Source organism: Zonotrichia leucophrys, chromosome 8 (genome assembly GCF_028769735.1).
Source record: "Zonotrichia leucophrys gambelii isolate GWCS_2022_RI chromosome 8, RI_Zleu_2.0, whole genome shotgun sequence".
Taxonomy (NCBI): domain Eukaryota; kingdom Metazoa; phylum Chordata; class Aves; order Passeriformes; family Passerellidae; genus Zonotrichia; species Zonotrichia leucophrys.
Window position 1 is genome coordinate 21,290,352 of NC_088178.1, and position 12,117 is coordinate 21,302,468.

The 12,117-nt window shown below is 48.4% G+C and overlaps 1 protein-coding gene across 2 annotated transcripts in view; it reads right to left on the reverse strand.

Moving 5' to 3' along the window:
• Positions 1 to 12,117, reverse strand: part of ZSWIM5 (zinc finger SWIM-type containing 5) — a 96,980-nt gene that overhangs the window by 29,119 nt on the left and 55,744 nt on the right. The window contains exons 1-2 of one of the 2 annotated variants that reach the window (XM_064719369.1): positions 2,874 to 2,911; positions 1,688 to 2,044 (exon numbers count right to left, since the gene is read on the reverse strand). In XM_064719369.1, coding sequence (XP_064575439.1) covers positions 1,688 to 1,991 — 304 coding nt within the window. In that variant the 5' untranslated portion in view covers positions 1,992 to 2,044; positions 2,874 to 2,911. Of the gene's footprint in view, positions 1 to 1,687; positions 2,045 to 2,873; positions 2,912 to 12,117 lie in introns of those variants that run through there. The other variant, XM_064719368.1, reaches the window with a different exon arrangement.

A 12,117-nucleotide genomic window follows, 5' to 3' on the forward strand; every position in this document is an offset into this window, starting at 1 on the left:
ACTTGCAACATTGTCTGGGATCAAGAATAGAAGCCCTGGACAGCATCACCATAAACTTGAATGTGAGAGGTTTGGAGCCATCCTTTTCACAGGAAGCATCATTTATGAGCTATGGATCACCTTAAGAGCGTGTCAACATATGAAGGCTGACCTGCATCCTTCCCCAGGGTGAGACAAGGCTGCTCTCCTGCTTGCAGAGGTGTTTACTCACTTGTGACCAGCCGGGCAGCCACAGGGGTGTCAGGTAGGTGCCACCCTCTGTGGGGTGACCACATCTCTGTTGGTTTAAAATCACACACTCGAGTGTGTAAATTTGCACCAAGTTTGAAGAGAGTGAGAATTTTTGCTTTGTTTTTTTTTTAAACCACTTGTAAAAACAAGACGCAGATATTGAACTGGAGCCAACATCTGTATCTTTGTAAGACTCCCAACCACCAGCCCTTTGCTGACTCTAGAACAATAAATATTCAGAGCCTTAAAAGCTTTACTTCAATCTGCTTAGGAGAAAGCAGCCTCAAACAATGGCCAAGAAGGGATCTTGCCCAGCCTCAGCTTCAGCAGATCAGTTCACAGAGGGAATGGCCCTCACCAGATCCTTGCAGCATCACAGCTCCTCATTCTTTCACAACGCCAAAAATTGAAGGCCCCCCTGCAAAAGCCAGTTAGTTAGAGCACAACCACCCATGCAGCACATGTGGCCCAGCAGAGGAGACAAAGGCCTCTCCCAAGGTAGGAACAGGAACTACCAGATTGACAGAGATGAACACATCTAAGATCAGAGCTGCCATCACCCCCATGGTGACGGTGAACCTCCGGCCTTACTTCTCTACATGTGGATTCAACTAGTTTCAGATGGTATTTTAGGCTGCATATGGGGCTTTTCATCTTCAGAACACTTAACAGGCACGTGTTAATCCCTGCAACGCCCTTCCGTGGCAGATAAGTGTTTATTATCTCTGCTCTACAGCTGGTGGGACTGGCACAGCGGGGAGCTGCTCATTGTTGCAGACCCTGGGCAACTTCAGCTCCTGGCCTCCTTGAAAAGACACTGTGGGAGATCCCCAGGAGCCTGGGCCACATCTTGGGCCAGTGGAGCAGGGCTGGGCTGGGCACTATCCCCCAGATTTTCAGGGGAGGAAGTCAAAAGCATTTTCCAAACACAAAGCCCCAGGACACATCTCCACTGCCTTTGTGCAGTAGGTAAGAACAGCGGCACTCATTTATTATGGGCAAATTAACGCCCATGGAGATTAAAGCTTTATCTCCTACCAGCTCAGCCACATCTGACTTAGTGCAGGGCTCAGGCTGACACTGTGTCCCCACATGCTGGAGGTGCCACATCCCCACTGCAGCTCCCGCTCCACAGGGTCCCAGCACCACCTCCTCGGCTTCTCCATTCTACACTGAGCTGTGCCTTGTGCACCACCAGCCTGTCAGCTTTGCCTCTTCCTGCCTGTTGAAGCCCATGTTTGACAGATAAACACATAAAGAAGAGGAGAGGGCAGGCTGGGGACACCCCAGCCATGTGGTCCCAACACCCATGCATTAACATCAGTGTGACACTGACAGCTCTTTTCTGTGCATCCAAAGACAAATGTAAAATAAAGGACACCACCATGGGCACCAAAACCACCACCCCAGCCCCAAGCACAGAGCCAGGGTCACACAGTGAGGAGGGAGGAATTACCGTGCACTTGGTTGATCTCAGAGTTGGATGACAGGATCTCATCAGCCAACTTTTGGGCGGTGGGCAGCACCTCGGTGTGGTGTGCTGTGATCAAATACTGAACAAACTTCTGGAGCTGGTCCCTGTTCATCTGGAAAAGGGTCTCTGAGATGGGAAGACGGAGTTTGACCTGGTCTGGCTTGCGGATCCTGTACAGTGAAAGCGCCACGACGTGAGCGCAGTAAAAAATGTCCTTGTTCCCACAGCCGCACGTCACGGAGGTGATTTTGCAGCGGTCGAAGCTGATGGCCACCTTGTAGGTCATTTCTGGTTCTGTCGCAGTCGCTGGCTCCGTTACTGTTCCACTGAGGTGGAACCCTGGAGAGGGAAAGGAGAAGAGGGAAAGGTCAGGTTAGCTTTTCTCTGACCACAACCACCCATGCCAGCTCTGGCAGGAAGCAAAGCCAAGACTGCTTGTGTCTCTCTCTCATATACCAAGGAGTGCAGCACCCAGCACAGCCCATCCCCGTGGCTTACACCCAGCAACACCCAGCCCGTGTATACAAACACACTTCTGCACCAACACACACACACAGCCAGACTCATCGGCGAGTTTATTTAACAGCCAAACCCTCAGGGGAAGAGCAAAGCTGCTCGGTTCCCATTTGTTTAAGTATCTCAGACTGTTTCTCTCCTGGGAGTCATTTCCATCCACGCCTCCCTCTCGCTGAATTTGCAACTCACATGAGTGAGGGCTGGTAGAAAAAGACCACGTTTGCTTTTCTTTGATGAGGCAGACAAAAAAATCCACAAACTAAATGCAAAGCAATTCCAGCTTTGGTCTCTCAACCAGGTAGAGTGCTCCAGGGCATGGTCACAGCTCTGAGCTCTTCCACACAGTGGAAACAAAGAGCAGGGACAGGAGCTATGCACAGCCTAAACCACAGCTGGGGGAAAACTGCTCCCTGAGTTCCACAAATCATTCACACCAATGTTACAGTGCTCCTGACAGTTCCCACCGTGCAGAAAGGGGGTGCAGCGCCTTCAGACATAAAACGTGAAAAAAGCTCCCAGAAGCACCAGACACGTGAGGAACATGAAATGGGTTCAGAAAGTCCCATGGGTCAAAAGAAACGTGGATGTACCAAGCAGGTGAGGGACTAAGTCAGTGAGGTAACACTGACTGATGGATGCCTATCAACCTCACTTTGAATGGGAGCATCAGGGAGTCCTCCTCATGACCCAGCTGCTCAGTGGGTGCAACACCAACACTCTGCACTTGCTCAGCCACCTGGAAAAGGGATATCCTTGTTTCTCACACTCATCTGCCTTGTTCCTCCAAGAGAGTGAGGCTGCACCAGGAGGTTAATTAACACAGCCAGGGCAATCTGGTGTCCCCCTGTCAGAAGAACATGGTGTGGGACCTGGCACCTCACAGTGCCCATCCCAGCCATCCTCCCTGAGGAGGATGCTCACTTTTCTCCATGCCACTGCAACCTTATTAAGCCGGTGTATGTACAGGTCCCTGCAGAGCCTGCCATCCCCTCGGAGAAGGCAGCAGACAGCTGAGAGCCCTACAATTAGCGACAGAAAAGGAAAAGGGGTGGGGGGGTGAAGATTAAAATACATTAACTGCATCAAACCCTTGTGCGTTTGCCAGCTCTTACAAAGGCTTTCGGAGACAAATTCTACCAGAGGTTTTTAATAAATGGCATCAAAACCAGCTATTCACTGCCAGTCTCTTTAAAGCCACGCCAAAAACCACATTCAAATCTGATTAAGCGTCAAGGAGGTCTGCTTTTACTTTAGTGCCGGGGCGGGGGGAAAAGCAGACCTGTTCTCCTGCCATCGCCCAAAAGCCACCCCATGTGGCCAGCAGAGCAGGAGGGAGGGATGCAGAGCCCTGCACTCCCCTCCCTGCTCACGGGAGCAGGAGCAGCGTGGCTGTGGAGGTGCTGGGCTCGGCGCCGCGGCAGCAGCGCGGGCAGGGGCTGACGAGCCTCCCCCTCCACACAAACCCGTCCCCTGGCAGCCAAACTATATAAATCCAGAGGATAAACTCCAAAGTGTTTATGTTTTACCACTTCTCCGGTTTGCAATGCTTGGCAGGCGGCTCCGACTCACTGCCAGTTTCTCCCTAGTTTACTTTTTGAACAAGTTAAAGGGACTGGAAACCGCGTTCCTGAGCAAGTATGTACGTATATCCTCATATGTATGCCTGCACACACATATATAAAACACTCTAGGACAAATTACTGGCCATAAACACTGCCTTGAAATGCTTACTTTAACACGACTGTGGGCCAGACCCCACTTGGGGCTAACTGGTGTAAGGTTGGAGGAACTCATTTAACCAAATTATCTGTTTCAGACAGGTATAAGCCTGCAAATATATCAACTGTGGTCTGATCCGGCCTCTCACGACAGAATATTTGTCCAGATATTCCTCAGGATATTCTCAGGCATCCCAAAAGCTGTGCTCTCCCATCTGCTGCAAGAGCTGGTCTTCACAATTCAGATCTGGTCTGCACATCCAACAGGACCATCCATTATGTCAACGACTGCCAAGTTCATCTGGTACTCGAGCCCCAAGTCAAGTGTTGGTTTAGATTTTAGCTGTGGTGACAGCAGGTCTGTAGGATAAGCTAGGAACTCTACAAAACATTTATCAAAAGTTGAGTCAGAAATTAAACACGGAGGGGTGGAAGAGAGATGAGCTGGCAGGAACAGAGGCATTATTTGTGGATATTTACATTAACGTGAGATCAGACTGCAGCTACCACATTGCAGCCAAGTCTGCAGCCCAGCACCATGGCTGCTGAGCAAACGAGCTCAGCAGTGATGGGTATCACAGTCCCAGAGAAGAGTGGTGGCTCAAAGACAAGTTTTGGTGTGGTTACTTCATAGTCCATCGAAGCACACACTCCTGCTCCACAAAGAACACTGGTGCTATCACGAAAAAGCTGCAGGTAGCCCTGGAAAAGTACAGCTGTCACTGTGCCCTCCTCTCTGCTCATCTTACATCCTAGAAGAAAGAAGCATCCTAGGAGCTGTGATATCAACACTTCAATAGAGAGAAACACAGCCCTGATCACTGACATAGGGTCTGGATAGCACTGAGAGCAAAGACATACTCTCCTCTGTGTCCTCCCTGTGCATTCAATTTAAGATATTCCTACAGCCCGGTGCTTATCTAGGACTTCATCTTCTGTTCTTAACATAAGCTAACTTGGTGTTTGATTTGCTGCCAGCAAAGTGACAGTGCCAAGGCTTGAAAACCATGGAAAATAAATAATTAAATACCATCTTTGTAACTACAGACTCATTATGCCCCTCCAGAGTCTAGCTTTGTCCCAAGATCTTCACCTTTCCCCTGCCCCAGAACACCCTCTCCTACTTTTACCACAGAAGCTTCCCAGTGGATGGCTCTTTGATCGAGGTTGTAAAAGGAGCTGAGTGTTCATAACTGCCCCAGAAAAAGCACAGAAAGGTGCCATGAATGTTCACGGGCACACAGGGCATGATGAGCTCATCTCTTTCTGATCCCAGCCATCCAACCCATTAAATGGGGACAAAACCTAAATGGGGGCAAGAACCTTCCTTGTTTTACTGCCACAGGACATTGCACCTCTGATTTAAATTAAAACAGATCCTGGAATTGTTTTCCAGGACTTTGTGAGTTCCACATTGGTGGGACTTACAAATTTGTCATCTGGGCAGATCTCTCCTCTTTGGAGCTGACAAACCCTGCAGGCTGGGAGGAGGATGGATCCACAAAAAATAAAATAAAAATTCCTGGGCTCTCAAACAGCGACAAAGGACCAAGCCTTTAGCAGGGATCCCAGTGCAGGAGACTTTGCTATTGGGACAACAGTATTAACACCTCAACAGAAGCATCTTTAACCAAGATGGTGAATTCTTTGATTTCTAAACCTACTTGACCAAAAGAAGTTGTGCAAACTCTTCCAGTACTGCAAGATCAGAAAGCCTTTGAACAGGACATCTTTAACCCAGATATCCTCGTGCCAACCATCAAGAGAAACCACTAGCCTGTCCTGCAGCTCCAACCTACCATGCGGCCAGCTGCAAAGACCCCTCGCTTTGTGTCCTTCAGCAAATCACTTCAGATAAAGCAAACATTTAGGCTGGTAATATTGAAATACCTGGAGGCTGGAAACAGATGCCCAGATGGAAATTTTAACCCCATAACCAAGCAAAACCCAGGCAAAGCCCCTTCCCTTCTCATAACTGTAGCATCAATACTTGCAAGAGAGAGGAGGACTCCTCCACACCTACCACACTAGCTGGGAACCCGAGTGCTCAGTTCTGCTCCCTCTGGCAGTTGCTGCTCACAGCCATCCCTCGGATTTCACACTGCAGCCCAGACTGAAGTCACAGTTGTCATTTGCTAAGTTGTGCCATTCGGAAAAAATGAGCTCTTCCTTCCCAGGCGCGGCAGTCACCCGCCCTCCCCGGAGTGTTGGCACAGTTCTGCAGGGGTGGAAAGCACCACAGAGCTGCAGCCACCTGCAGGACCCAACGCTGAGGATGCTGCACTGGCACTGCTGGGTGAGAGGGTGATGGCCAGTAACACACGGGTAACGTGGGGAACATTCCTTCATGGCACTGTGGTTCTTGTGTCTCCTCCACAGGCTCTTCTCTGTCTTTGTGATAATTCTGAAGCAGGGCAAGGAATGGCTCAGTAGAGGGAAACTTGCACCACATCCGTGCCATGAGCATGGACTGCTGGTGGGATGTAGCTGGAACATGTACATAAAGAACTCACAACCACACCTAGCTGTCAAAACCTTAAGTAACCTCCTAGTACCTGAGGCTGATATTTTGGGCAGCCTCTGTTAGGAGCCACGTGATGGAAAGTCCATCCACACAGCTTCCTGAAGGCACCAGCCACATCCCCTTGCATCACAGCCAGAGAGGAGTGGCTGTGGCTGACAGCAGCTTGGCTGCTCACTGCTCTTGTACTCTGTGCTCAGCTCCCAGGATTCTCCACCTCTAGCGAGACTAACCCCACTCCAAATCTGTGTTTGGGGAGCTCTGTCTTCAGGCAGGCAGGAGTTCTGTGAAACCAAATGGAAAAGAATAGATGGATATTTATGGGGCTCAGCAGATGTACATGAGGTAAACTGAAATTCTCAGTGCAAGTTGTATACACTAGGTTAACATGACCCAAATATGTTTTTTTAAAATTTCCAAACCACAGCGGAAAGTTATTTTAAACTAAAGTGATTCCAAGCTCTTTAGTGATTAAACGGACTGCAGCTCCAGCTCCTAGTGGAAAAACCATTTGTTTTTCCAGTGTGTGAAAGCCATAACTAGCAATGAATAATAATTGCCGCACCCGAGTGTTATTTATAAGCCATTCTCAGTCACATTTCCATGCCTCGAAACAGCAGCTTTCTAAACATGAGCTCAAAATCGGTCAATATTTGTAATGTAGACAACACCCACGGGAGGAAGGTGTCGGTGTGCTCGGGCGGTGGGAAGTGGAGGTTAGTAAAATCTCCCGAAGCTTTCCAGCTTCTAGATCAATTCCTCCAGCCGGCTGATGCTGACAATTGCTCAGTCCCTGACCTTGCAGTTGGAAAGGAGATGGGCTCATGAACTCATTTGCACATGACAATGCTCCAGCAAAGTGAATCATCTGCCTCCGATAGTAACGAGAGTACGGCGTGCCCCAGCCCTCCCGGGCTCCATTCAGCCAGCACAGGGCTGGCCTTTTGTGCTGCCAGTGCAAGAAAGACTCTGCTGAAGATGTGTGCAATTAAACCCACTTTTCTTGTTGCTCTTTTGATTCAGCGGCTCAATGAGAGGCACCCTAGGCAGGTGTTGTCACACACAGATAAAATGTGCCTTTTCAGAGCACTGGCAGACAGAAAGAAAGAGGGTAAGGCTGAATCAATTGCCATTTCTCCCTTGCAAAATAGGGAATCCAGGCTTCCAGCGAGTCAATGAGCAGAGCTGCTATGAGTTTCCATCCTCCCTCCTCTCCAAAGCTATTCTGTTTTGTGACCGCAGGCAAAGGTGCTGCTGTTGAGACAGACTTTGGCAGGGATGAAGGAGGCAGGCAATGGCTGGCCAGGAGGATGCCGCCCCAGCAGCCACAATTCTGCTGCTAAAAGATTCCCCCCTGCAGCCCTCCTCCCTGTCCCTACCATGCTCCTGTCCTTGCCCAGTCATTATCATGCTGGAAAAGTACCTCCACTTTCACAGAGCTAACAAAGACCATTAACATCACCCCAGGAAGGAGCCATGCCCGCAGCTGAGCTGACGCAGGAGGAGCCGAAACAAAGGGATATGGATGAGTTGGAGAGTATGCACCATGCCTGCAAGGGTCCCCACACACACACCTACGGCCTCAGGCACCCACTTCCACAGGTTTGGGAGAAATACTCTTCTACCATCTCTCCAGGTAGGGCAGGGAAGAAGCAAGAGCTGCAGCTGTAAACAGAGGAGATGGAATGGGGCTGTTTGTGCTGGAGGGAGCCGTAAGCTCCTCTGAGCAGCTGAGTAAGCTGGAGAGACGCTCTCTCTGCCATCTGCTCTGATCCCACAACACCTCCTGCAAATGAAGAGTCAATCCGCTGGTTTCTATCCCTGTTAACCTCTAATCAGCCAAGAGGACCGGCCTCTGCCTTGCTCTTTATCCGAGCCAGCTAATGCGTGAAGCACACCGCGCTTCCCATCTGCTCCAGCATTACTAGAGTTAAAGGACAAAGCCGTTTCCCTGTCCCGAGCATTCACTTACACAGATGCCCTTGTATTAACTCAATTTCTCAGTGATTTCCATTATTACCCTTACGAGATTTCTGGTGTTTGTTTATCTAGGAGCCTGAAATGGAGGTTTTTCCCCTCCCCCTACCCAGCTCAGGGGCTTGGCTGGCCCAAGGCCATGCTCCAGACAACCAGTCCTAATCTGTGATTTTACCCAAAAGTATTACAAAATGTTCTCCATTTTCTCCCCAGCCAGGAGTGCTCTTTGTTGCCCATATCATTCTTAAGAGCCAGGATTTTTGGGTCTTTGTTGCCAGTCCCAAAGCCAAGACCATCCTTTCCAGCATCACCTTCCACAATCTTCCAACACCTGCCCACAAATGGGTTTTTAATCTACCCAGATGTACAACCCTTGCACTGAAGACATACGGTTTGGGCAAAAAAGAAAAAAACACAACCAGTTTTAAAGCTTGGACTGATTTCCTCTGCTAAGGTGTAGCCTTGCAAGCTGAATTCCTCTGCTAGCAGGTCAGATCCAGTCAATCTAAATGATGGTTCTGAAGCAACAGAAAGGGCTTGAAGAGAGGATGACTTCACTGCATCTTGGTTAACATGAGCTGTCCACGCAATAACTAGTGGCAAAATGCTGTCAAGTTTCTGCTCTTTACTGCTACAGTGTAACTTATAGGCATCTTGAATATAAAGACTTTTCTTACAAAAACCAGAAATGTGAGAAAGGTGAAGATGTGCAGTACATTTTTAAGCAGAAGCAGTGAATGCAGCACCCTTACAGTTAAGGGAGAAAACGCGACGCATTTTTGTGACCATCCCCAAAGCATCCAGCCCTCTCCTCTTCTCCCTGTGCCTACAAGCAGCTATACCCGAACAAGGAGCAACATGGTTCCTTGTTACAGCTCAGGTGTTTGCTCAACAGATGCAGGGGTGTTTTCAAGCATGAAAGAAAACATCCACAGGGAGGAAATTCACTTTTGCAGCAGCTTCCGGGCTCATGCGTGCCATCAGTTGGAGCTGCCACAAAGCAAACCCAGCCCCGCGCTGTCACCACCTCGGCTGCCTCAAGGAAACTGATGGGAGATGCCAAAACTCACACACGAGACTCAGATGGGGTCATCTCCTGACTTCCATGAAGCCACCCAGATTTCCAACAGCTGAGAAGCTGGCTTCTAGCACATAAAAGGGTTCTAATTAGGAACTGCCTCTTATCCCTTCATGCAAGCGTCACCATGATGGGATCACTGAACTTCACCACAGTCAAAAGCAAAGGGAACAGTGCTCTTCCCTTCATCACCTTTTTAATGTGGTGATTCACAGAGCTCTTAGCGCCACAAAAACACAATCCCAGCCCTTAAAGCAAGTGCCTCCTGTGCCAGAGCCCTTAACCCGTTGCTCCTGGTTTAAGGGCTCCTTCCTCAGGGCCCTCTGCTTGTGCAAGAAGCTGATCCAGAGCCATGGACATCCTTTTCTCTCGAGGTATCTGCTCGCCTTGCTGACCTGCTTTTCTGAGACACGGCCTCCCTCCGGAATTGGCCGCTTTTCCAGAACTTAGCCTGAGGCTGGGGAGCAGCTTTGGATTTTGTCTCCAAACATGCAAAGATAAATTGCATTCAATGCATATTTTACCATTTAAAGCTGCCTCGGGAGTGGGCCATCTTCAAATGAAAACACAAATTCAGTTTACCAATACTGAAAAACAAAAGCAAAACCAAGCTTGAGAACCTCCTGACTTGTCTTCCCACATTCTGGTCTTGCACAGGGCAGGACTATCTTAATCAGAATCAAACCAGGGCATCACACAGTAATGGAGGGAAGCAGGACACCACCCTGCTCCTCCCTGAGACACCAGACCTTAAAATAGCAGCTCTACAATTTATAGGGAAGTTATTAGTTATGATTTTCCTGGCCCTCAGACGCCTTCCGAGGGAATGAGGCAGCCTAGATTCAACACAAAAATCTGCTCCAAATTCTTCCCCAAAAAGGCACTTTTCCCACTAAGAATAGCTCTTTCATTTTAAGAGAGCATAAAGTCTGACTTTCAAAGCCACTGGCAGTGTTGCTAAATGAACACTGTATTTACAAAGCATTTCAACAGCATTTCTGGTAATGGTCTCAGTAACAAATTTGTTGAAAAGGTCAATTAACTTCCTTCCGAGAACCTCACTTCTAAACACAGAAAATGGCTTTGCATTAAAACTGCCTCCCCAAAGTGGAAGAAGCTCTAAGGTGACATCATTTTGCCATTTCCGCCCTCAACTCCCCATTCAGGAGCTCAGCACAGACCCCAGGAGAAGGCACAATGACTCCCCTCTCCTACTGACTATTAGAATAAGCCCACCTTTTTTTTTTTCTTTTTACATATATATATATATATATATATATATATATAATTTTCACTAAGGAGACCACAGACACACACTTTATATTGCAGAAATATTATTATACTTAAACAGCTTAGCTCACTTCACTAACTTCATGAAAACTTTGCCATTTCCACCCCTCTCTGGCTCCCAAACCAATAAAGCTTAAATTCTGGAGCTTAGTTGGGCTGCTCCATATAGGGAAATTATCTGCTCATTGCAGAATAAATTATTCAGCAATTGCTATTCCAGATCAGCCTCCTCTGTTGACATTTTATTCCAGAATAATTTTTGGAAACTCTTTGAGTAGATTTCTGAAGAAAAGGACCTCAATTCCAGGACAGGGAGTTATCCAAATACCTGCTGGCACACCAGTGGCTGGGCTGGTCACCATCCCATGGTGAGAGCCTTGATCAGAGCCATCCCAGAAGAGGAGGTGAGAGGTGGTATCAAGTTTGGGAAGATTGACTGCTGTATTTCAACATCCAGCAAAAAATGAGGTGAAGGAAAGGCAGAGACCTTGATTTTGTGTGGAAATAAATGTTTTTTTCCAGCTTTCTTTCAATCCATTAATTGAAAAGCAAGAGGAACCACCCAGCAAGAGGATGGAGGACTTTGTATCACAAGGTGTAACATCAGGAGCGTGGCACAGCTTTTATCCATCATGCAAGGAAAGTGTTGAGGGTATTTGAAAAGCACCAACTCTGACAGTGGAGAACCCAGGCAAAGCATCTACATGTGCTGTGGCAGTCTCCAAGCCCAACTCAACCTGCTGGTGGATGTTTTGTGCCTCTTCCACATGGCCCAGGGCCTTTTCTGGGTATTCTCCAGTTCTACCAAATTATGCATCACATCCAATGCTACTCAGAGTCAGCTCCAAGGAGACCAGAGGCCGTGTCTAAACAGCCAGACTCATTGCCATTTCCTGGGCACAACCATTTCCACAACTCCCACAAACACTCCCTGGTACACACACCACCACCACGCACGAACCTCAACACACTTCAGAGGGCAACAGCAAAGCAATGTGCTCATGCACTGCAAGGAAAATCAAAGAGGGATGAGACCAAGCCAAGCGAGGCAACCACATAAAAGCCCTCAGTTGCCAGTATGTCCTCTCTGGTGAGACCCCACAGCGAAGTTCTGGGTCATGGCTGACAAGCAGTCAAATTTCCCGATTCTGCAGGACCAAAACCCTCTGCAGAACAGTCAACACGCTTTAAATAACACTTTAAAAACCCTTTTGATCACATTAGTCTTCACATGACCTTTCTGAGAAGTCAGGAAGGCAGCGGGAGGTCTGCAGAGCAGAGACTTCCCCAGCAGCCCTCCTTGCTTGAAAGG